General features: G+C 40.7%; 1 protein-coding gene across 1 annotated transcript; it reads right to left on the reverse strand.

Annotated features, from left to right (window-relative positions):
• Positions 1-475: 475 nt before the first annotated feature.
• Positions 476-27,417, reverse strand: LOC117533366 (smoothelin-like protein 2). The gene is made up of 12 exons (XM_034197062.1): positions 27,244-27,417; positions 15,010-15,064; positions 14,809-14,934; positions 12,276-12,389; positions 10,644-10,838; positions 7,356-7,715; positions 6,780-6,842; positions 6,091-6,148; positions 5,831-5,956; positions 3,405-3,519; positions 1,455-1,606; positions 476-755 (listed from the first exon to the last, which is right to left on the reverse strand). The coding sequence occupies exons 3-12, from the start codon at positions 14,813-14,815 to the stop codon at positions 629-631; spliced, it is 1,317 nt and encodes a 438-aa protein (XP_034052953.1). The 5' UTR covers positions 14,816-14,934; positions 15,010-15,064; positions 27,244-27,417; the 3' UTR covers positions 476-628.
• Positions 27,418-27,433: the final 16 nt, after the last annotated feature.

A 27,433-nucleotide genomic window follows, 5' to 3' on the forward strand; every position in this document is an offset into this window, starting at 1 on the left:
TAGAAGAGACATGAAGAAGAGGGGACACATGTTGATGTAGAAGAGACATGGAGAAGAGGGGGACACATGTTGATGTAGAAGAGACATGAAGAAGAGGGGACACATGTTGATGTAGAAGAGACATGAAGAAGAGGGAACACATGTTGATGTAGAAGAGACATGGAGAAGAGGGGACACATGTTGATGTAGAAGAGACATGAAGAAGAGGGGACACATGTTGATGTAGAAGAGACATGAAGAAGAGGGGACACATGTTGATGTAGAAGAGACATGAAGAAGAGGGGACACATGTTGATGTAGAAGAGACATGAAGAAGAGGGAACACATGTTGATGTAGAAGAGACATGAAGAAGAGGGGACACATGTTGATGTAGAAGAGACATGAAGAAGAGGGGACACATGTTGATGTAGAAGAGACATGAAGAAGAGGGGACACATGTTGATGTAGAAGAGACATGAAGAAGAGGGGACACATGTTGATGTAGAAGAGACATGGAGAAGAGGGGACACATGTTGATGTAGAAGAGACATGAAGAAGAGGGGACACATGTTGATGTAGAAGAGACGTGGAAAAAGTGGATTTCGCATAATAGGTGACCTTTAATGTATAATCTCCTCTGATACAGAGTTACTCGAACGTCTTCAGGTGGTTGTACAGAGACTGGACGTAGGTGAACACACACATCGCGTCCGGCCTGTCGCCCATCACCAGCATGTCGTCGACCTCGATCAGACGCAGACAGTCCGCCTGCTTCCTGAAACGCACAATAAATAAAGTGTAAATACTCCAAAAGGTTTCACTGGTTCCTGCTGAAAGACAACAGAATTGCAACCAATTGCTCTCAGTAAGTTACAATTGATATGTAAATAATATGTATCCTAAAATATGAGTTAGTGATGTACTCTATCTATTCAAGTTACCTATATGTAAAATAAAAAATCTTAATTTTGAAATGTTCTGTTAATTTCCTAAAAAATCTACACATTTTAAGGAAATAATTATTTCAAAGATTCCTTAGATTTGTAAAAAAGTACCCTATTGTTTAGAAAAAGTACTTTTTTCATATTGTTAGATAAATAACTTATTTTTGAAAAGTATGTAATTGAAAACAAATCAATTAAATGGGAAAAAATATATAATTAAAAAATAACGTACATTTTTATTTTCAAATGTTCAACAAGGATTCATAATTTGAAAAAAAAAACATATTAAAAAGAAAAAGTATTATTTGTATTGCTTTTTTTAAATCGTCTGCACATATATACTGTCGACCATGAAATAAAGCAAATACATTTTAGCCTTGCGTTATTTTTTAACACCTTTCTGATTTGAATATCAAAAATACTCGCTGAGAAGAAACCAAACAGTGGTTCCTTTAAAAGAAGAATTGTACTACCTTTACCTTGAGCTCCTAATACTTCTACTCATAGAACAGATACTCCAGAGTACTCACTCTGCGGTGGTGAACGCCTGCTCCAGGTTCTGTTTGCGGTTCTTTGGTTCCAGCGTGTTGTAATCAAAGTCCAGCGGGAAGAAGGAGTGAACGAGAGCGCAGAACGCCATCCCATCGCTCCAGCTGGACGAGAAGTTCTGCATATCGATGTTCTGAGAGAAAAAACAACATAAAAACAGAATCATATTTAATCTGATATACGGTTTATTCAGTTTCCTTTAAAGACAGTTGAATACACAATTCTGATTGGTCTATTCTGACATTTCAGAGGTCTGCAATTTTCGCTAGCAGAGTGTTGCTAAAGAGAGCAGACCGTTACTAAGGGGAGCAGACTGTTGCTAAGGACAGCAGGCCGTTGCTAAGGAGAGTAGAGCGTTGCTAAGGAAAGCAGGCCGTTGCTAAAGAGAGCAGACCGTTGCTAAGGAGAGTAGAGCGTTGCTAAGGAAAGCAGACAGTTGCTAAGGGGAGCAGACCGTTGCTAAGGAGAGCAGGCCGTTGCAAAGGGGAGCAGACTGTTGCTAAGGAGGATCAAGGGACTATGTCTAAACTAGGCTCAACTGTCCCCACTAAAGAAAAAAGTGAATAAGAGAAGGAAAGAGGTTAAAAGACAGAGAGCTGGATGTCAGAGAAATCAGCAGAAGAAGACAGACAGGAAGTAAACACTAAAAGAAACAGCAGAAGAAGACAGACAGGAAGTAAACACTAAAGGGAACAGCAGAAGAAGACAGACAGGAAGTAAACACTAAAGGTAACAGCAGAAGAAGACAGACAGGAAGTAAACACTAACGGGAACAGCAGAAGACAGACAGGAAGTAAACACTAAAGGGAACAGCAGAAGAAGACAGACAGGAAGTAAAGACTAAAGGGAACAGCAGAAGAAGACATACAGCAAATAAACACTAAAGGGAACGGCAGAAGAAGACAGGAAGTAAACACTAAAGGGAACAGCAGAAGAAGACAGACAGGAAGTAAACACTAAAGGGAACAGCAGAAGACAGACAGGAAGTAAACACTAAAGGGAACAGCAGAAGAAGAGAGACAGGAAGTAAACACTAAAGGGAACAGCAGAAGACAGACAGGAAGTAAACACTAAAGGGAACAGCAGAAGAAGACAGACAGGAAGTAAACACTAAAGGGAACAGCAGAAGAGAGACAGGAAGTAAACACTAAATGGAACAGCAGAAGACAGACAGGAAGTAAACACTAAAGGGAACAGCAGAAGAAGACAGACAGGAAGTAAACACTAAAGGGAACAGCAGAAGAAGACAGACAGGAAGTAAACACTAAGGGAACAGCAGAAGAAGACAGACAGGAAGTAAACACTAAAGGGAACAGCAGAAGACAGACAGGAAGTAAACACTAAAGGGAACAGCAGAAGACAGACAGGAAGTAAACACTAAAGGGAACAGCAGAAGAAGAGAGACAGGAAGTAAACACTAAAGGGGAACAGCAGAAGACAGACAGGAAGTAAACACTAAAGGGAACAGCAGAAGAAGACAGACAGGAAGTAAACACTAAAGGGAACAGCAGAAGAAGACAGACAGGAAGTAAACACTAAAGGGAACAGCAGAAGAGAGACAGGAAGTAAACACTAAATGGAACAGCAGAAGACAGACAGGAAGTAAACACTAAAGGGAACAGCAGAAGAAGACAGACAGGAAGTAAAACACTAAAGGGACAGCAGAAGAAGACAGACAGGAAGTAAACACTAAAGGGAACAGCAGAAGAAGACAGACAGGAAGTAAACACTAAAGGGAACAGCAGAAGAAGACAGACACGAAGTAAACACTAAAGGGAACAGCAGAAGAAGAACGGTAGTACGCAGTAGAACGGACCATTTTTTCTTAAGGAAGGCAACTCGACCATTTTTAAATCAATATTGTGAGTCAAGACGTTGGTTAGCACGAAGCTGTTATTGAGAAAATACTATTTGAATATGTGGAGTGTTACCTGATATCCGATGGTTTTGGAGCGGCACCACTCAAGCAGCATCTGTTTTATCCCGCTGGCGCTCGAAGGTCCGAAACTCTGAGAGCGCTTCAGCTTCGGCTTCGAATCCTTCGGTCTGTTCAACAGAAAGGAAAAATCAATGAAGGAAAACATGTCAGTGATATTGGATAAAATGGAAATAATATTTTAAAGGTCCCCTATCATACTGTTTTTCATCAATATATCACAGGTCTCAGATATATACAGAGCCTGTCTCTGATTGGCTGAAACACCAAACAGATCATTGCAGCATTACCCATAATCCCCTCTGTTTCAGCCCTGTTTCCAAAGTGCTGATTCTCTGTCTGTTACTTTAGATGAAAATAAGGAGCCCCTCCCCACGCCCCTCTGAGAGAGATCTGGTTACAAAGAACTCAATGGAGCTCTAGGAGGAGATTCAGGTGATAAGGGGGGGGGGGGTTACCTTGGTTGCTGATTGGCTAATGGTTATACAAGACAAAACATCGTTATGACATCATCAAGTGGCCAAAATCTGATCAGCTCATTTTCAGACAGGTTTTTATAGAAATGGATCAAAAAGAGAGAGAATCTTTGTTCCTGAAACTTTCAGAGTCTCTTTCCACAGAGGGGACACATGTTGATGTAGAAGAGACATGAAGAAGAGGGGACACATGTTGATGTAGAAGAGACATGAAGAAGAGGGGACACATGTTGATGTAGAAGAGAAATGAAGAAGAGGGACACATGTTGATGAAGAAGAGACATGAAGAAGAGGGGACACATGTTGATGTAGAAGAGACATGAAGAAGAGGGGACACATGTTGATGTAGAAGAGACATGAAGAAGAGGGGACACATGTTGATGTAGAAGAGACATGAAGAAGAGGGGACACATGATGATGTAGAAGAGACATGAAGAAGAGGGGACACATGTTGATGTAGAAGAGACATGGAGAAGAGGGGACACGTGTTGATGTAGAAGAGACATGAAGAAGAGGGGACACGTGTTGATGTAGAAGAGACATGAAGAAGAGGGGACACATGTTGATGTAGAAGAGACATGGAGAAGAGGGGACACATGTTGATGTAGAAGAGACATGAAGAAGAGGGGACACATGTTGATGTAGAAGAGACATGAAGAAGAGGGGACACATGTTGATGTAGAAGAGACATGAAGAAGAGGGGACACATGTTGATGTAGAAGAGACATGAAGAAGAGGGGACACATGTTGATGTGGAAGAGACATGAAGAAGAGGGGACACATGTTGATGTAGAAGAGACATGAAGAAGAGGGGACACATGTTGATGTAGAAGAGACATGAAGAAGAGGGGACACATGTTGATGTGGAAGAGACATGAAGAAGAGGGGACACATGTTGATGTAGAAGAGACATGAAGAAGAGGGGACACATGTTGATGTAGAAGAGACATGAAGAAGAGGGGACACATGCTGATGTAGAAGAGACATGAAGAAGAGGGGACACATGTTGATGTAGAAGAGACATGAAGAAGAGGGGACACATGTTGATGTGGAAGAGACATGAAGAAGAGGGGACACATGTTGATGTAGAAGAGACATGAAGAAGAGGGGACACATGTTGATGAAGAAGAGACATGAAGAAGAGGGGACACATGTTGATGAGAAGAGACATGAAGAAGAGGGGACACATGTTGATGTAGAAGAGACATGAAGAAGAGGGGACACATGTTGATGTAGAAGAGACATGAAGAAGAGGGGACACATGTTGATGTAGAAGAGACATGAAGAAGAGGGGACACATGTTGATGAAGAAGAGACATGAAGAAGAGGGGACACATGTTGATGTAGAAGAGACATGAAGAAGAGGGGACACATGTTGATGTAGAAGAGACATGAAGAAGAGGGGACACATGTTGATGTAGAAGAGACATGAAGAAGAGGGGGACACATGTTGATGTAGAAGAGACATGGAGAAGAGGGGACACATGTTGATGTAGAAGAGACATGAAGAAGAGGGGACACATGTTGATGAAGAAGAGACATGAAGAAGAGGGGACACATGTTGATGTAGAAGAGACATGGAGAAGAGGGGACACATGTTGATGTAGAAGAGACATGAAGAAGAGGGGACACATGTTGATGTAGAAGAGGGGACACATGTTGATGTAGAAGAGGGGACACATGTTGATGTAGAAGAGACGTGAAGAAGAGGGGACACATGTTGATGTAGAAGAGACATGGAGAAGAGGGGACACATGTTGATGTAGAAGAGACATGGAGAAGAGGGACACATGTTGATGTAGAAGAGACATGAAGAAGAGGGGACACATGTTGATGTAGAAGAGACATGAAGAAGAGGGGACACATGTTGATGTAGAAGAGACATGAAGAAGAGGGGACACAAGTGGATTTTGCATAATAGGTGACCTTTAAATGCTGAACTCACTTAATTGGCTCGGAGTTCATTCTCTCAAAAAGCGCCCGCTTGGCCTGAGCGCTGTTAGAGCGAGGCAGCGTTTGAGATTTCATTAAATCCTGTTTAAACTCAACGCCCGGCGCCTTATTCACCTTCCTGAGGACAAACAGGGAACAACATATACAATTACACGTGAACTGAGGCTGCAGACAGGCTTTAAAGAGGCCCTATAGTTATGCTAGTATTAATCTAACATTAGTCATGAGTACGTGTTTATTGGCACAACTCACTTGTCCAAACTCGGTGAGAAACCAGGTTTGATGATTGATTTGGAGGGAAGTAATTTTTCTACAGAAACAGAAAACAATCAGAGTGAATAGAGAGATTATTATTATTATTATTATTACATATCTTAACCAGGACCATGCATACAAATACATTAATGTCTCAAAAACAGAAGAGATGCCAGATTATAGCAAAAAAGCTAATTTCCATTTGATGGCAGAAGATAAATTCAAAGAGTAAAAGTAACCCAAATAATTTAAAATATCCTGCATTCAAAGCTACAACAACAACAACAACAACAACAACAACAACAACAACAACAACAACAACAACAATAGCTAAAGGACATACTTTTAAACGCTGTTGTTGCTTTAATAAATATAAAGTGTATCTTTACGGTGCGTCCACACGGCAGCGCGCGTTGAAGCTTGCCGGTGGACGTGTCTGGCGTGCGACCAACAATCAATCACATGAATCTCTCGCCCCGGACACCCAAGCACGCGGTTTGATTGGCTAGCGCTTGTACTGGCATATGAATTGATTGGCTGGCGCTTCCGTTGACGCTTGAAAAGTTTAACTTTTCTCAACTTTCGAAGCGAGCAACGGCGGCAAAGCGTGACGTCACCCCATTCAAAGTGAAGGGGAAGCGTCTCCGTTGAAGCTGCCGCGTGGACGGGCCGTGAGTGTGTTCTACCTGCAGGCTGAGGGAAGCTCACACTCCTCTTCAGACTGGGACTGGGCGTCTTGAGAACTGGCACTAAATTAAAGAGAAGAAAATGATTTATTATTCATTAGAAAGACACAAAAAAACAAGCGTAAAAGTGGTAAATGTTGGAAAACAGATAATTAAAAATGTAAATATTTTAAACCCTTTTTAAAAATGTTATTGACTTAGTTTATCAAAACATGTATAAATAAAACAAGAAAAAGAAACAAGCTTAACTCTTAAAACCTTAAATGAAAAGCAGTTATTTTATCTGAAAAAAATAATAAGAATAATATATGTCAAAAATTGTAATAAGTATTATAAAATAATAAATTGAAATACAATTCGAAATAGCCTTAAATCAAAATGTATTTTTTAATGTGAAACAATAATACAAAAATCATTATAAATACAAATATATTTGTATTAAAAATGAAAACAATTATTTTTCATTATTTATCGTTAAATTAAAGGCTAAAAACATTTTTTTTTAAATAATAATACGTGAGCCTCAAACATAGACCGGGACCTTTAATCCAGAGACAGATCACCAGTTGAACTCACATCTCTTAAAGGGATATTCCCCCGGCTTTACACTAGACTCCTTAGAAGCTGGGAGACTTGAAGAGGATACAGCAGGTGATGAAGAGGATACAGCAGGTGATGAAGAGGATACAGCAGGTGAAGCAGATACAGCAGGTGAGGAAGAGGATACAGCAGGTGATGAAGAGGATACAGCAGGTGAAGCGGATACAGCAGGTGATGAAGAGGATACAGCAGGTGAAGAAGAAGATACAGCAGGTGATGAAGAAGCAGGTGATGAAGATGTTTCAACAGGTGATGAAGATGATACAGCAGGAGAAGACTCTGTGTTGGGTTTGCTCATGGCCGAAAGACGAAGGTGTGGTTTGGGTTCCGCGACGTCTGAAGAGATAAAACACAAAAACTACATTTCCCAAAAGACTCACTATACATGAAGTAACCACTCACAGGTGTTTTGATACATCTTTCCGAAGATATATGTGCAGTCAGAGATAGCAAAAGTACACACATCCTTTCCTCAAGTAGAAGTACAGATACTCGTGTTTAAAAATACTCTGGTAAAAGTAGAAGTACTGACTAAACTTCTTTCCTCAAGTCAAAGTAAAGAGGCTTTGAAGTGTACTTCAGTAAAAAGTACACATAACTAGCAGCTGTTTTAAAGAGTACCTGACCTCCCTTTATATTAATAGAACAATAATGTCATTGTTAGCTAATGAATGTTTCCATGCTGAACAACGGCAACATGACAACATTTCCATTGGTCCCTCTTCTTTAGAGAAGACCAGGAAATGATGGATACACGGATCGTGTTCAAATCAATAGGCACGCAATGACTCTAAAGAATAATGATCACGCATCAAACACACATTCAGACTAAAGGAACCAGCTGTTTGGGAAATGAGAGAAGTAGAAAGTACAGGTATTTGAGTTCAACATGTAAGAAGTAGAAAGTACAGGTATTTGAGTTCAATATGTAAGAAGTAGAAAGTACAGGTATTTGAGTTCAACATGTAAGAAGAAGAAAGTACAGGTATTTGAGTTCAACATGTAAGAAGTAAAAAGTACAGGTATTTGAGTTCAACATGTAAGAAGTAGAAAGTACAGGTATTTGTGTTCAACATGTAAGAAGTAGAAAGTACAGGTATTTGAGTTCAACATGAGAGAAGTAGAAAGTACAGGTATTTGTGTTCAACATGTAAGAAGTAGAAAGTACAGGTATTTGTGTTCAACATGTAAGAAGTAGAAAGTACAGGTATTTGAGTTCAATATGTAAGAAGTAGAACGTACAGGTATTTGAGTTCAACATGTAAGAAGTAGAAAGTACAGGTATTTGTGTTCAACATGTAGGAAGTAGAAAGTACAGGTATTTGTGTTCAACATGTAAGAAGTAGAAAGTACAGGTATTTGTGTTCAACGTGTAAGAAGTAGAAAGTACAGGTATTTGAGTTCAACATGTAAGAAGTAGAAAGTACAGGTATTTGAGTTCAACATGTAAGAAGTAGAAAGTACAGGTATTTGAGTTCAACATGTGAGAAGTAGAAAGTACAGGTATTTGTGTTCAACATGTAAGAAGTAGAAAGTACAGGTATTTGAGTTCAACATGTAAGAAGTAGAAAGTTCAGGTATTTGAGTTCAACATGTAAGAAGTAGAACGTACAGGTATTTGAGTTCAACATGTGAGAAGTAGAAAGTACAGGTATTTGTGTTCAACATGTAAGAAGTAGAAAGTACAGGTATTTGAGTTTAACATGTAAGAAGTAGAAAGTACAGGTATTTGAGTTCAACATGTAAGAAGTAGAAAGTACAGGTATTTGAGTTCAACATGTGAGAAGTAGAAAGTACAGGTATTTGTGTTCAACATGTAAGAAGTAGAAAGTACAGGTATTTGAGTTCAACATGTGAGAAGTAGAAAGTACAGGTATTTGTGTTCAACATGTAAGAAGTAGAAAGTACAGGTATTTGAGTTCAACATGTAAGAAGTAGAAAGTACAGGTATTGAGTTCAACATGTGAGAAGTAGAAAGTACAGGTATTTGTGTTCAACATGTGAGAAGTAGAAAGTACAGGTATTTGAGTTCAACATGTGAGAAGAAGAAAGTACAGGTATTTGAGTTCAACATGTAAGAAGTAGAAAGTACAGGTATTTGTGTTCAACATGTGAGAAGTAGAACGTACAGGTATTTGTGTTCAACATGTAAGAAGTAGAACGTACTGGTATTTGAGTTCAACATGTAAGAAGTAGAAAGTACAGGTATTTGAGTTCAACATGTAAGAAGTAGAAAGTACAGGTATTTGAGTTCAACATGTAAGAAGTAGAAAGTACAGGTATTTGTGTTCAACATGTGAGAAGTAGAAAGTACAGGTATTTGAGTTCAACATGTAAGAAGTAGAAAGTACAGGTATTTGTGTTCAACATGTGAGAAGTAGAAAGTACAGGTATTTGAGTTCAACATGTAAGAAGTAGAAAGTACAGGTATTTGAGTTCAACATGTAAGAAGTAGAAAGTACAGGTATTTGGGTTCAACATGTAAGAAGTAGAAAGTACAGGTATTTGTGTTCAACATGTAAGAAGTAGAAAGTACAGGTATTTGTGTTCAACATGTAAGAAGTAGAAAGTACAGGTATTTGAGTTCAACATGTAAGAAGTAGAAAGTACAGGTATTTGAGTTCAACATGTGAGAAGTAGAAAGTACAGGTATTTGTGTTCAACATGTGAGAAGTAGAACGTACAGGTATTTGTGTTCAACATGTAAGAAGTAGAACGTACTGGTATTTGAGTTCAACATGTAAGAAGTAGAAAGTACAGGTATTTGAGTTCAACATGTAAGAAGTAGAAAGTACAGGTATTTGTGTTCAACATGTGAGAAGTAGAAAGTACAGGTATTTGTGTTCAACATGTGAGAAGTAGAAAGTACAGGTATTTAGGTTCAACATGTAAGAAGTAGAAAGTACAGGTATTTGAGTTCAACATGTAAGAAGTAGAAAGTACAGGTATTTGGGTTCAACATGTAAGAAGTAGAAAGTACAGGTATTTGTGTTCAACATGTAAGAAGTAGAAAGTACAGGTATTTGTGTTCAACATGTAAGAAGTAGAAAGTACAGGTATTTGAGTTCAACATGTAAGAAGTAGAAAGTACAGGTATTTGTGTTCAACATGTAAGAAGTCAAAGTAAAAAGTCGTCAGAAAAATAAGTAGTGGAGTAAAGTACTGATACCAGAAAAATGTACTTAAGTGTAGTAACAAAGTATTTGTACTCCACTACTTCCCACCTCTGATGCGCAGTGTGATATATTAAAGCATTGACCTCACCTCGAGTGTATGGATATCCGCCTCTGTTCATGCTGGGGGATTCTGGGATTGCAGCAGGACTCAGATCAGATTTGAGTGAAGTCTCAGAGCTGATTCTGGTCGAGGCGGTGACAGCATGATGAACCAAACCCTGAGAAACTGATCCAGACTGATCCTGAGACATCGCAGACCTCAGCTCCTTTGCTACAGACGCAGCTGCAAAACAGAGGATGATACAGAATAAACACTGGGTAAGATAAGGAAGAAAATAACACAAAAAGAAAAACAGAAAATGACAACGTTTCTCAAGAAAGTTGGTTTGTTTCTACAGCCTTGGACTCCTTTGTTTACTTCCGGAACATGGGGACATCAGTATATAAGACTTGTGCTTCTATTGGTTAGCGCTCCAACACATTGTACGTGATAGGCTAAGAGGCAGGATATCTCTAAGAGGTTGACCAATCACTACAGGGCCGGCCAGCTAACCAATCAGAGCAGACTGGGCTCTGGTTTCAGACAGAGGGTGAAAAGAGGTGCTGCAGCACAGACAGTAAGAGAACAATGAAGAGCTTTTTGAACATTAAAGCACGGAGACATGTAGAGACACTACATACTGATATACACCTGAACATCAGCAGGAGAGGACTCTTTAAAGTAGAGACACTACATACTGATATACACCTGAACATCAGCAGGAGAGGACTCTTTAAAGTAGAGACACTACATACTGGTATACACCTGAACATCAGCAGGAGAGGACTCTTTAAAGTAGAGACACTACATACTGGTATACACCTGAACATCAGCAGGAGAGGACTCTTTAAAGTAGAGACACTACATACTGATATACACCTGAACATCAGCAGGAGAGGACTCTTTAAAGTAGAGACACTACATACTGATATACACCTGAACATCAGCAGGAGAGGACTCTTTAAAGTAGAGACACTACAGACTGATATACATCTGAACATCAGCAGGAGAGGACTCTTTAAAGTAGAGACACTACATACTGATATACACCTGAACATCAGCAGGAGAGGACTCTTTAAAGTAGAGACACTAAATACTGGTATACACCTGAACATCAGCAGGAGAGGACTCTTTAAAGTAGAGACACTACATACTGATATACACCTGAACATCAGCAGGAGAGGACTCTTTAAAGTAGAGACACTACATACTGATATACACCTGAACATCAGCAGGAGAGGACTCTTTAAAGTAGAGACACTACATACTGATATACACCTGAACATCAGCAGGAGAGGACTCTTTAAAGTAGAGACACTACATACTGATATACACCTGAACATCAGCAGGAGAGGACTCTTTAAAGTAGAGACACTACATACTGGTATACACCTGAACATCAGCAGGAGAGGACTCTTTAAAGTAGAGACACTACATACTGATATACACCTGAACATCAGCAGGAGAGGACTCTTTAAAGTAGAGACACTACATACTGATATACACCTGAACATCAGCAGGAGAGGACTCTTTAAAGTAGAGACACTACATACTGATATACACCTGAACATCAGCAGGAGAGGACTCTTTAAAGTAGAGACACTACATACTGATATACACCTGAACATCATCAGGAGAGGACTCTTTAAAGTAGAGACACTACCTTCTAGAGACACTCACCTGATGGAGCTTCTGCATTATGGGACTGGGCGGCTTTCAGGCCCTCTTTGGTTAACATGGCGGTGACTGGAAGATGGGGCAGGGGTTCATCAACAACTGGAGTTTCTTTTGGTTCTTTGGGTGAAGAAAAATAAATCCTTTGTTAAAGTAAATTCAACAGCTTACAGAAGGCTCCCAGTGTCAGAATAATCAAAAAAGAGCTTCCTGATCCTTCACGCGTACTCTGAAACAGCTATAACTTCCTCGAGCAATAATACACAACATGTTAACGACTTAAAATCTGACACACACACCAAACACGTAAAACAATGATTTGTAAACGCAAATGCCCTCATGGTTTCAGAAGGCTTTAGAATATGAATGTACATGAATAGACTCTAAGTAAAAATATATCTGTAAGAGAATATTTTCATCTGATCTGTTTATAGAGTCTTTTATGGTTCCTTAGAGTCTGTGATACTGCAAACATCTGCTTGTAGTCACTCAAAGACTCCACTGTAGGTTGAGGTCACAGGTCAAACGCTTCTCCGATATCCGTGGGGGGGTTTGAGATCTGGCAGGATCTCTTTGAGACAAGCAGATCATTGTCTTGCATCGGCTATTGATTATACGCGGGCTTTCTGGAAGCCCGCCTCTCCTCGTGTTGGTTAGATGTTTTGTGTCTTTTGGTGCGCTGGTGGAGCACTGGACATGTGTGAAACTAAGATGATCTCCCGGCCGTTATTGTCTGTACTTTCTCCAATAAAACTCTTCAGTGCTTTTGGCTAACAACGGTTCCAGACTCCTTCATTCTACCTCAACATTGCAACAACAGAAGTTTACCTTCACAATATCTTAGATTGAGTTATATAGAGTAAAAATATGTATCTCTGTCCGTATGAAGTAACCACTCTGAGAACCTCACTTTCTTTTTGGAACAATTGGAATGATTGCTTGATTCCTAGGAAGTTTGAGAACGTTTTAAAATACCAGCCGACATCAAACCGCAACCATCGGTTTACACGTTGGTAAAACAATGATTTGTAAACGCAAATGCCCTCTTACTGTAGTTTCAGACGGATATAGTATATGAATGTACATGAAATGACTGTTTATACAAATATAGGAGTCAAGTACAGGAAATGATGTACGTTATCTAAGATCTGTGACTTTATAATGAGTTTATTGATAGTGTCGTGGACAGTCCCATCGATGAGCTGTCACAAAAACAGTAAATGGTGCAGCTTTAGCCGACATGGCTAATTTCCAGCTGTTGTCCCCGGCCAGATGGTAATAAATAGACACCCTTAAAATTACAATATAACAGCATTAGATATAAGAAAATATATAAAATAAAGGATAAGAGAGGATAAAAGAGAACAATAAACAACACACGTTACTACATACAGTATAGGCGGCGCGAGAGGCTCAAGTTTGGGAAGGCTAAATAACTGTTTTTACCTGACGCTGCCCGCCTCCGGCGTCTATAGAAAAGAGATCAACTCAGTGAAAGCACCGCCTGCTGACCAATCAGAGCTCAGTGTGCGGAGTTTAAATCTCTCAAGTCATATTACAGGATAAAGGAAATACAGTTTAAACTGCCGTATGCAGAGAAGACGCCGACGTGTCGCACTCATCATTCATATCACATCATCAATCAGATCATCGATCATATAATATCATAATATATCATATGTTTCCTTATCTGAGTCAGCTGAGCCGTATCTGGCCGTGCGTCACTCACAGTGTCACATACTGTATGCTGAAGTATTATTTTAAGCAACACATTATGTTGACGAAACACTCGAGTCAAATGTAATTAAAGTCAGATCCACTCGTGTCTTAGGGGCAGTGATATCATAAAACTATACGCTTTCAAACACTCGGTAGTTTATTTATTTTTTAACCAGTTGTTCTGTATTCTCCTTGCAGCAACTCTGTGGCTTGTATCCTGGATTATATGTTTATGGATGTTTAAATTTCATATTTGTCTAATATTAGTTTACTTTTCATTAATGAAGTATGACGCTGCGCTGTCAGTACACTTGTCCCTGTTTTTGATTGGTCAAATGTAGCTAACCCCGCCCCTTTCACGTGAACGCGCTCTCAGCTGGAGAGAGAATCCCTGGCTTGATTTACCGAGTTGATAACCAGGGTCTGTTGAACTGGCTTTGTAGTACAGGGCACAGGTGGCTAGGAGCGCTAATGTCAAAGACACAGACATTAGACATTATATTTTTATTTTTAGGATGCAGTGACACAAATATTTGGGAAGGCTTAGCCTACCCTAGCCTACAGCCCCCGCCGCTCCTGGCAGTACATGTCATAAGGGTTTGAAAAATGTCTTATGTTGGTTTTCTTGCAATTAAAACACGTAGATCTTAGAAGCTCTTGTCTCCGGTCTCTTTCCTGAGTTATCCAGAGTATATCCAGTCGAGTTATACATTTATTCGGCCTCAGAAGACACAACAATGTCTGCCATGTGGAGATTCAAACTCATAGCTCTTGATCCAATATAGTCACCAAAAACAAAGGATAAACTGAATGGACTGACCAGGCATGGTTTCCACGTTGGACTGCAGAGAGTTGTTTATTCCAGAAGACTCTGTGGTGTGCTTAGTGAGAGACCGGTGGGACTGGGAAACAACTTCAACGACCTCTGAGGCCACTGATGAGCTTTCTGAGAACCAAACAGAATCAAAAGTGAGGTCAACTCGTCAGATTACCCATGAGAAATGTAAAATGTTCCACCTACCTGCGTTCCCATTTTCCTGGAAAGCAACATGTTTCTCTCCCTTTGATTCAGTGCCCTGTTCAAAACAAAATGTATTATTAATCTTTCCAGGAATCAAACCAGGACATCCACAAACTGGTAGGTGTAAGGGAACTTCTGCAGCAATGGAGAGTCAGGACTCAGAGAGACACGAGGAGAGTTGGAGCTTTGATGTCAAACACTGATGTTTATTACAAGTATCGGCCGGAGAAATTCAGTCACTGCACGGGTGGGTTGCCATGTCAAATCTGACCAGCCTCTCTCTCGATAGACCTTTCAACTAGTTTACAGAGAGTTAATCAACAGCTGGGAACACTGGAGATATCCCCAACATCTGGACATACTGAATCACCTGCCTGACTCTTAGGCTCTGTGACCGAGAGTTGACCGGTCATAAAACTGAGAATGAGTGCAGCAGCACATTCTTTAAAGGAGATAACGAGTCAGGGTTGGTTATAAACGTCAACAGTTAAATATCTTAGGAGTAAGACTGTCACGATCTGTCTTTATGGTGTCTTGTCTTGTTTCATGTTTTATTTTGAAAGGTCTTCACCTCCTGTCTTGCCTGTTTCTGTCTGCGTTGTGTCTTGTTTGGATTTGTCTGTGGTTCCCTGTCGTTAGTTTTCCTGGTGTGTCTGATTACCCGATTGTGTTCACCTGTGGCCCCTGTGTTTTCTCCTCCCTCCTCACCTGTGTCTTGTTTGTGTGATTAGTCTTGTGTGTATTTAAGTTCTGGTTTTTCTGTCTGTCTTTGTCGGTTCGTCTTTTGTCATGACTAGTTCGTCGGTGAGTGTTCTGTTTTGTCTTTGTTTTCACCTAGCCTTGAAATAAAGGAATTTTCACTTTGATCTGCATTTGGGTCCTACCTGCTTCACACACCGTGACAAAGACAGAATTATTCCCTCACAGTAGGGTTAGTCAAAGCCTCAAAGGAACTCGGAGTTAACGGAGGAACGATGTGATAAGCCACCATCCATCACCTGTGAAGAAGTAGATCCATAATTAACTTGCCTGCTTTTTGTCAGCAGGATTTCCAACAAAACCACTGGCGCAATTTGCATAACATTTGGTGGAGGGATGTAGCGAGGGTAAAGGCAGAACCCATTCCATTTTTGGGAATTCTGACTGAACTTATTTGAGGGAATTCTGCCTTTTTGGGGGGAAAATCTGACTTTTTTCCGAATTCCGACATAATTCCGAATTCTGACTCAATTCCAAATTCTGACTTTTTTTTCAAATCCTTACTTTATTTTTGTATTCAGACTTTATCCCAAATTCTAACTTTTTGTGGAATTCTGACTTTATCCCGAATTCTGACTTTTTCTGTATTCTGACTTTTTTTGGGAATTCTTTATTCCTAGAAATCAAAAATTATAAACACTTTTGGTCCGATGTCAATTAAAATGGTGGCCCTAAGGGAAGTGGAAGTTATAAAATGCTGTTAACGGAGGAACGATGTGATAAACTAACATCACCCACCTGTGAAGAAAAAGATCCATAATTAGCAAACTTGTCTGGTTTCTGTCAGCTTGATTTCAGACGAAACCACCGGCCCAATCTACATACAATTTGGTGGAAGGATGTAGCGAGGGTAAAGGTAGAACATATTACATTTTGGACTTGATCATCTTGGTCAATCATTAGATATATTCTTTTTTCCCTTTTTGTTAATTTCTCAATATAATTCATTTACGGAGTTCTGCGTTCTCAAAGCTCCACTTTGTTGTGAATATCTTCCTGGCCAGAAAGCACCATAGTAATTTAAATTATAGTCAATAAGAGCGACTTCACATTCATCCATGGGAAGTCATAGCCTCAGAGGAACATACGGAGAGTTAACGGAGGAACGATGTGATAAGCTAACATCATCCACCTGTGAAGAAGAAGATGCATAATTAGCGAACTTGTCTGGTTTCTGTCGGCAGGATATCCGACGAAACCACCGGCCCAATCTACATACAATTTGGTGGAAGGATGTAGCGAGGGTAAAGGCAGAACATATTACATTTTGGACTTGATCATCTTGGTCAATCATTAGATATATCCTTTTTTCCCTTTTTGTTAATTTCTCAATATAAGTCATTCACGGAGTTCTGCGTTCTCAAAGCTCCACTTTGTTGTAAATGTCTTCCTGGCCAGAAAGCACCATAGTAATTTGAATTATAGTCATAAGAGCGACTTCACAATCATCCATGGAAAGCTGCTTCCTTGGTAATTGGTAATAGTTAAAGGTTGGATTGTATGTCATTCTAGGGTCCCAATGAGGCTCTGACTGATGACTAATTCAACTTCAATCGCCTCTGCTAGATTTGTGGACATTAGCCTGACGGTAAATGTAAATAACTTAATGTAAAAGTGCGAGGGGGCTGTCGGCTAGTTTAACAAAAACATGGTTTGTATGATTTAAAACCCAGTGTAAAATCACAACGAACATGGAGAAAGACTGTAAGACTGTGTGAGGAGTTGTTTGCTGTTCCAGCCATTACCCAGGAAGTTAAATTAGTTATGCAAGACAGGCTGTTAACTGTCTGTTTGAGTCTATTTATACATCTGTCTTAGCAACATCACTCATCGAATTGCTCACAACAAACAAAGATGCTTTCTTTTGTCTGTCAGGCTGCTGTGAAGCTAACATTTATTTCAGGCCTCTATCCCCTGTGTGTGTGTGTGTGTGTGTGTGTGTGTGTGTGTGTGTGTGTGTGTGTGTGTGTGTGTGTGTGTGTGTGTGTGTGTGTGTGTGTGTGTGTGTGTGTGTGTGTGTGTGTGTGTGTGTGTGTGTGTGTGTGTGTGTGTGTGTGTGTGTGTGTGTGTGTGTGTGTGTGTGTGTGTGTGTGTGTGTGGTGTGTGTTGTGTGTGTGTGTGTGTGTGTGTGTGTGTGTGTGTGTGTGTGTGTATTACTATACTTGTGGGGACCTAAATCTGTTTACACAGTCACGTGTGGGGACTCGCCTCCCTTATGGGGACAAATTGGAGGTCCCCATGAGGGGAATCATTAATTTTAGGGTGAATACTTGGTTAGGGTTAGGCATGTGTTGTTTAGGGTTAAGGTTAGGATAAGTCTCCAGGAAATGCATGTAAGTCAATGTAATGTCCCCTGAAGTGATGTATACATGGTATGTGTGTGTGTGTGTGTCTAAATGTGTGATGTTCAGCTGTTAACGGCTGAAAGCTGCTCCTTTAATGACAGCTGTGGCCAACAAACCCGTGTTCCCACTGAGAAGCTATTTTAAATTCTGCAATCAGTCCCTTTGCAGGAGTTCCACTCCGCTCTCCTTACCTCCCAATATAGACCCAAATGGAGGCTTTGGAAATCGGGGAGTTAGCCTTTTCAAACAGCACCTCGTTATATACGCCTGAAGCTTGGCCTGTATTTGCCCCTTACACCCCCCCCCCCCCCCCCCCATGCCTTCTGCTTTCCAGAGAGGAGGAGGAGAGAGTATAGCTGGCCATACACTGACTTAGGGTATCCAGACTTTTCTTTCTTTTTTATTACTTTTTCTTGCATTCCTGACTTTTTTTTAATTCAGATTTTATTAGAAATTCAGACTTTTTTTGGGGAATTCTAACTTTTTTTCTTCGAATCCTAATTATTTCTTTGGTATTGAGACTTTTTCTGAATCTGACTAAAAAAAAATAGGTTTTCTAACTTTTTGTTCGAATCATGACTTTTTGGGGGGAATTCTGAATGTTCCCCGAATTCTGACTTTTTCGTTTTTTTTTAAACTTTTTATGGAATTCAGACTTTATTCGGAAGTCAGACTTTTTGGGGGGAATTCTGATTTTTTATTTTGACGTTTTCCAAAATTCCTATTTTTGGAATTCTGAGACGTTTTCGGTATTCTGACTTTATTCTTAAAACTCAAAAAGGATGATCACGTTGGCAGTTCTCGATGCAAATTTCACATGCTGCCCTCAGGGAAGGGGAAGTTATCAAATGCTTCTCAGAGTCATTTAGGGGGTTTAGGACTCATTCCTGCACCACCATAAGGCAACGAGCACCAGTGGTACTACGTCACATCTTAGGGTACTTTGCATTGGTTTTTGCTTCGTGGCAACACAGGACAACACCAGACGGGGTTAACGTTGACAAGTTTGAGGACAGTCTGTGATAAAAGGCTATGGCACTAAGAATAACAAAAGAACATTCTGCCTTCCAGAGACACGCAGTGGGCTGGCAGCAAAGCAATAAAGACATTTCAGCCGGCCGTCAACTGGTCGTCAGGCGGGGATTATCACCACGTTGATCTCTGGGCTCCATTATAGCTCCTGTAGGATCTCACAGTCTCACTCCGTCTGACCCGGTAATCCTCTCAACCCTGCCTGGGTTTACCTACACCTTATTTAGGCTACAACGCTTTGTCTTTACCACTATGGACCAATTAACCTGACTGTTTCAGACACAATTAAGGAATACCTATTTCACCGTTACACTTGCATATGTTCGATTTTTGCAATGTGAAATTCCCATTGAATGAATGTATTTGGCCTTCAAGTCCAAGTTCATACTGCAAACCCAATCAGACAATTTAAAGACTGAATATTGATACACCCAAAACTGAATTTCAATCTAGAAAACACACTTTTTTTTATTACCTCTAATAAAAACAGAAGCGAAAAGTGAAAAAAACATATTTTTTGTTCTGAAATAAAAGTCACAATTTTGATTTTGAGGAAAATAAAATCGGAATTTATTTTTTATTCTGACTTTTTTTTCATGGATTTCTGATTTTTTTTTAAATCTCTTTTGGTCAGATCTAAATGCAATTGTTGCCGGACTCATTCCTACACCACTCTACGGCAGCAAGCATCTTGTGGTTATTTATTTTGCATTGATTTCTGATTAGTGGCAACAAATTGGGATGACAGTGCAAAAGTCTTCGGACAGTCTGTGATCGAATCATGAAGTTGCAGTGAGTAGTTTAAGAATAACAGAAGAAAGGACAGAAAAGTAAGTAATGCAAAGTACTTTTTGATGTCCTGCAAAGGTCAAGATTCAAATGACCACCCTTATTAACACTTGGACCCCCCAAAGAGTTCAAACCAACATGTCAGTGGGGTTGAACCTTTAATACATCCTTATTACCTGCAATAGTCACTCACTCGGCACCATAACAACATATTCTCCCATTAGTGCCTGGAAGGCTCTTTCTATTTCGAGTTTGGACACCCCTAAAGTGGACCATACCATCTCAAAACCAATGGAGACGCTGTAGGTTAAGTAGCTAGTTATCTAGATAGATTAATACTCCTTACATTCTTACATTCAGAGTGTTCTGATTCGGATTGGATGTCTGCAGACATTACGTTGAAGAAGCTAATAAATGTAAGATTGAAAGACGTTAGTTAACTGAAGCAAGCATCTTTCCTGTACTGGGCGAAGAAGTGGACCCTTCTGATTGCCATTGTAGGATTCAGACTCTTTGACAAAGTCACTCAAATTGATTGGGAAACCTCCCCCCACCAACCAATGGACCTCAATAAAGGTTAACCATTACTCACTGCACTGTAGACCCTAACTGATCTATATCATATCATTCCATTGACTTGACTCTTCTTGCACTATTTCTATTTTATTTGTATTTACTTGCACATCTCAAAACATTCTACTGCACTTTTGTATCTGTTCTATCTGTTCTATGTCCTATAGGTTGCGCTGTTGGAGGAGCCTGAGACTTCAGTTGTTCATTAACATATCTACACTGTAACAAATGTGCAAATGACAATAAAGCCTTGAATCTTGAAACCCTAACACGCCAGCCTTTTCTCATAACACTGACCTAAAATGAACCCAAAGTATTAGATGATGGATCAGAGGTCTATCTTGGTGTTAAATCGTGGTACGTCAGAGTGTGTGTGTGTGGGGGGGGAGTACTTTAGGTGATTTAAGCGCAGAGGAATTTGGGCAGGGTTTGTATTTCGTCGGGACAGCTGGCTGTCACTCTTGGGGGGTGTGTTGGGGTATTATTGACCGGGACGTCGACGTATTTCAACTTTCCATCAGGAGATTTGAGACTCCGATTGGCTGGGAAGCAAGATTCCTGAAAGATTAGAGGATGGGGATTTAGTTCATACCTGTGTTCAGAGAGCAGGGTGGGAGGGTTACTTTAAAAATGTAATCTGTTACACTGACCTCGTCACTTTACTCATAAAACTGTCAACATGTTCTTCACCATACTCATAATCATTCATAATATCAATAACGGTCTATAGTATATTCATATTGATGCTGTGGATAGTGTCTATTGCATTGTATACCTGTATCCATGGTGTATTCCATTTCTACCCTGCTGTTTATAATGTGTATACCTCCTTATGGTGTTCATAGTGTAAATACTTCACTTTGTTTATATCCGTCACGTGTATATATATATATATACTTTATATTGTACTTAAAAAACTCTGCCCTTTCTGCTTGTTTGCATTTCTGGTTAAGTGCAGACTGCATTTCGTATGAAGTGTGGTTTACTGTTCCTCTGTGTCAAGTGGTGACCATGCACTTCCAGAAATGCTTCTTCATCGTCTCATCTTCACCTGGAGCAAAGGGTAGATTGTGACGGACTGAATGTAATGATAGTGGAGATCTTGATTTGTACTTGTGATAATTTGAAGCAAAGCGTTGCATCAAGTAGTTGGTACTTTGCATCGCTGCAGGATTACCCTCCAACTATTATTAGCATACAGAGAGCGTGCTTTAGATGGTTTGTTTTTCAGCAGTTACTGCAAAACTGCTGCTTGGATTTCAGCGGTGGGAAGTAACAAGTACATTTACTCAATTTTTGAGATACTTGTACTTTACTTGAGTATTTTTATTTTATGCCACTGTGTACTTCTACTCCACTGCATGTATTTAATCCCTTTAGTTACTTCTCAGATGTGGATGAATGATGTGAAATCTAATCAAGTGTTGAATCAGACTTTAGTTCCACCTGGAGTAAATCCACCAGCTACCCTGCAGTATACAAAGTCATTCAAACTAGCTGCACCTTCACCAGCTTTGAGAACACTTTCATGATCAATCATTATAAAACATATCATATATATTATTCTGAAATGGACCAATCTGCACAACGACTACTTTCACTGTCGCTACTTTCACTATATTTTGATGACAATACTTTTCTACTTTCACTTGAGGAACATTTTGAATGCAGGTATTTTACTGTAACAGAGTATTCCTACACTCTGGTACTTCTACTTTTACTCAAGTACAAGATCTGAGTACTTCTACTTTTACTCAAGTACAAGATCAGAGTACTTCTACTTTTACTCAAGTACAAGATCAGAGTACTTCTACCACCTCTGCTTGGTGGACGGGTGAAGCACCAATCAAAGAACCATGTCAGGTGTTTTGTTCAGGACGCTATGAAGTGGGCAGTTATTGGCTCCAAAGAGCTGCAGCCAGTCCCAAATCACAAACCTCAAAATACATGTGCCCTTTGGAGGACCTGCGGTTCTAAAAGCTGTCAGAGCGCTGAGTGGGGGGGGTGGGTGTGTGAGGGTGTGTTTGTGTGTGTGTGAGGGTGTGTGTGTGTGTGGGGTGTGTGAGGGTGTGTGTGTGTGTGAGGGTGTGTGTGTGTGTGGGGTGTGTGTGTGTGCGTGTGTGAGGGTGTGTGTGTGTGTGGGGTGTGTGTGTGCGCGTGTGTGAGGGTGTGTGTGGTGTGTGTGTGTGTGTGGTGTGTGTGTGTGTGTGCGTGTGTGTGTGTGTGTGTCCTAGCATTACTATACTTGTGGGGACCTAAATCTGTTTACACAGTCACGTGTGGGGACGCGCCTCCCTTATGGGGACAAATTGGAGGTCCCCATAAGGGGAATCATTAATTTTAGGGTGAAGACTTGGTTAGGGTTAGGCATGTGTTGGTTATGGTTAAGGTTAGGATAAGTCTCCAGGAAATGCATGTAAGTCAATGTAATGTCCCCCTGAAGTGATGTATACATGGTATGGTGTGTGTGTGTGTGTGTGTGTGTGTGTGGTGTGTGTGTGTGTGTGTGTGTGTGTGTGTGTGTGTGTGTGTGTGTGTGTGTGTGTGTGTGTGTGATGTGTGTGTGTGTGTGGTTTTAACTTCATTTTTGGTCAAATATAAGGGTATATCCAAGATTCAAGATTCTAGATATTGTGATTGTTGGGCTGCATGATGGGACACAATGAATTCAACAGGTGATGAAGAGGCTTTGGAGAAAACCACTGGAGTCAGAGGTTAGATGTATATCACAGTGTAATCCTGACTCCTCACATGGAGCTATTTGAGGACCAGTTCCTGAGCACGGCTGATCTTCTGATGGTTTATTTTCGACCCACATGGATTTGTTGTTTTACTAGTGGATACAACATGTGTTTATTTATGTTTGGGGTGAACACATGTGCCGTGGTTTGGTGTTGGATGAAGACAGAGTTCGGCTGAACTTAGTTGACCTCGGGAAAGGTGTTTGGAAAGACTGAGCTGCAAAGATTCAGATAACAAAGATACAGCAGCACGAGTAGGCTGATTCAAATGTTGACAGCACATCTGGAAACTTGTCTTTTTGGCAATATTGCATGAAATATGAAATGTTTGTAATCGTGAGAACTTTCAACGGTTGTAAAAAATCTGCTTAGTAGTTATTTTAAACCACTGCAGTGTTTTGCAACCGGAGAAGCCTTCAATCGCACGGATCTATCAATCAGATCGTGGAGTTGAATGTCAGTGTCTCACCTGAATCTGGAGCAAAGAGGAGATAGTGACTGTGCCTATTTTCAACGCCATGTCTATTGATATCGGTGATTTAGATGCGACTATTTTGGAGCCTCCTCAAGGAAAGTGGTGCATCATAAGAATCCACTGCATGATTATGTTCACTTTTATTATTACTTCTTCAAGGAGCTGATGGTTCAGTTTCTTGGTTTAAGTTTCAGCAGAATGTGCAACCACTTCCCTATAAGTAATAATAATAATAAGCGCTTTTCTTGAAACTCAAAGACACAATTCAGAAAAACAACACACTTAAAATATATAAAAGGTTAAGGGTTAGCCTAACTCTAACCCTTAACAAGGCCCGGGACCCCCAATGACCCTTTACCTCAGCCACATCATAGACTCTATGCATTACATGAATGCACACAATGTAAACAATATCTTGTTCATCTTAAAGGTGCCCTATTATACTGTTATATTATAGGTCTCAGATATATCCAGAGCCTGTCTCTGATTGGCTGAAACACCAAACAGATCATTGCAGCATTACCCATAATCCCCTCTGTTTCAGCCCTGTTTCCAAAGTGCTGATTCTCTGTCTGTTAATTTAGATGAAAATAAGGAGCCCCTCCCCACGCCCCTCTGAGAGACATTTGGTTACAAAGAACTCAATGGTGCTCTAGGAGGAGATTCAGGTGATAAGGGGGGGGGGGGGGTTACCTTGGTTGCTGATTGGCTGATGGTTACACAAGACAACACATCATAAAGTGGCCAAAATCTGATCAGCTCATTTTCAGACAGGTTTTTATAGAAATGGATCAAAAAGAGAGAGAATCTTTGTTCCTGAAACTTTCAGAGTCTCTTTCCACAGAGGGGACACATGTTGATGTAGAAGAGACATGAAGAAGAGGGGACACATGTTGATGTAGAAGAGACATGAAGAAGAGGGGACACATGTTGATGTAGAAGAGACATGAAGAAGAGGGGACACATGTTGATGTAGAAGAGACATGAAGAAGAGGGGACACATGTTGATGTAGAAGAGACATGAAGAAGAGGGGACACATGTTGATGTAGAAGAGACATGAAGAAGAGGGGACATGTTGATGTAGAAGAGACATGAAGAAGAGGGGACACGTGTTGATGTAGAAGAGACATGAAGAAGAGGGGACACGTGTTGATGAAGAAGAGACATGAAGAAGAGGGGACACATGTTGATGTAGAAGAGACATGAAGAAGAGGGGACACATGTTGATGAAGAAGAGACATGAAGAAGAGGGACACATGTTGATGTAGAAGAGACATGAAGAAGAGGGGACACATGTTGATGTAGAAGAGACATGAAGAAGAGGGGACATGTTGATGTAGAAGAGACATGAAGAAGAGGGGACACGTGTTGATGTAGAAGAGACATGAAGAAGAGGGGACACATGTTGATGTAGAAGAGACATGAGGGAGAGGGGACACATGTTGATGTAGAAGAGACATGAAGAAGAGGGGACACATGTTGATGTAGAAGAGACATGAAGAAGAGGGGACACATGTTGATGTAGAAGAGACATGGAGAAGAGGGGACACATGTTGATGTAGAAGAGACATGAAGAAGAGGGGACACATGTTGATGTAGAAGAGACATGAAGAAGAGGGGACACATGTTGATGTAGAAGAGACATGAAGAAGAGGGGGACACATGTTGATGTAGAAGAGACATGAAGAAGAGGGGACACGTGTTGATGTAGAAGAGACATGGAGAAGAGGGGACACATGTTGATGTAGAAGAGACATGAAGAAGAGGGGACACATGTTGATGTAGAAGAGACATGAAGAAGAGGGGACACATGTTGATGTAGAAGAGACATGAAGAAGATGGGACACGTGTTGATGTAGAAGAGACATGAAGAAGATGGGACACATGTTGATGTAGAAGAGACATGAAGAAGATGGGACACGTGTTGATGTAGAAGAGACATGAAGAAGAGGGGACACGTGTTGATGTAGAAGAGACATGAAGAAGAGGGGACACATGTTGATGTAGAAGAGACATGAAGAAGAGGGGACACGTGTTGATGAAGAAGAGACATGAAGAAGAGGGGACACGTGTTGATGTAGAAGAGACATGAAGAAGAGGGGACACGTGTTGATGAAGAAGAGACATGAAGAAGAGGGGACACATGTTGATGTAGAGGAGACATGAAGAAGAGGGGACACATGTTGATGTAGAAGAGACATGAAGAAGAGGGGACACGTGTTGATGTAGAAGAGACATGAAGAAGAGGGGACACGTGTTGATGTAGAAGAGACATGAAGAAGAGGGGACACGTGTTGATGAAGAAGAGACATGAAGAAGAGGGGACACGTGTTGATGAAGAAGAGACATGAAGAAGAGGGGACACATGTTGATGTAGAGGAGACATGGAGAAGAGGGGACACATGTTGATGTAGAAGAGACATGAAGAAGAGGGGACACGTGTTGATGAAGAAGAGACATGAAGAAGAGGGGACACATGTTGATGTAGAGGAGACATGGAGAAGAGGGGACACATGTTGATGTAGAAGAGACATGAAGAAGAGGGGACACATGTTGATGTAGAAGAGACATGAAGAAGAGGGGACACATGTTGATGTAGAAGAGACATGAAGAAGAGGGGACACATGTTGATGTAGAAGAGACATGAAGAAGAGGGGACACATGTTGATGGAGAAGAGACATGAAGAAGAGGGGACACATGTTGATGTAGAAGAGACATGAAGAAGAGGGGACACATGTTGATGTAGAAGAGACATGAAGAAGAGGGGACACATATTGATGTAGAGGAGACATGAAGAAGAGGGGACACATGTTGATGTAGAAGAGACATGAAGAAGAGGGGACACATGTTGATGTAGAAGAGACATAAAGAAGAGGGGACACATGTTGATGTAGAAGAGACATGGAGAAGAGGGGACACACGTTGATGTAGAAGAGACATAAAGAAGAGGGGACACATGTTGATGTAGAAGAGACATGAAGAAGAGGGGACACACGTTGATGTAGAAGAGACATGAAGAAGAGGGGACACACGTTGATGTAGAAGAGACATGAAGAAGAGGGGACACACGTTGATGTAGAAGAGACATGAAGAAGAGGACACACATGTTGATGTAGAAGAGACCTGGAGAAGAGGGGACACATGTTGATGTAGAAGAGACATGAAGAAGAGGGGACACATGTTGATGTAGAAGAGACATGAAGAAGAGGGGACACATGTTGATGTAGAAGAGACATGAAGAAGAGGGGACACATGTTGATGTAGAAGAGACATGGAGAAGAGGACACACATGTTGATGTAGAAGAGACATGGAGAAGAGGGGACACATGTTGATGTAGAAGAGACATGGAGAAGAGGGGACACATGTTGATGTAGAAGAGACATGAAGAAGAGGGGGACACATGTTGATGTAGAAGAGACATGAAGAAGAGGGGACACATGTTGATGTAGAGAGACATGAAGAAGATGGATTTTGCACAATAGGTGACCTTGAAACTGAGAACCGATGGAGTACTCACGTTAGTATCAGCGTGTCTCTTTGCTCTCCATGGAGGTGGAGCTGGGTTGTTAGTTGAAGCAGAGTTCGACCCTCCGCTGGACCCCGAAAACCTCCGAACACATCGACTGGCTGCACTCGGATTCTTCCCGCTCTTTCTTCTCTTTGTCCATTCTTTAAACTCTCCTCCTTGTCCTTCCTCTCCATCTGTA

The sequence above is a fragment of the Gymnodraco acuticeps genome, unplaced genomic scaffold (assembly GCF_902827175.1).
Source record: "Gymnodraco acuticeps unplaced genomic scaffold, fGymAcu1.1, whole genome shotgun sequence".
NCBI classification, from domain to species: domain Eukaryota; kingdom Metazoa; phylum Chordata; class Actinopteri; order Perciformes; family Bathydraconidae; genus Gymnodraco; species Gymnodraco acuticeps.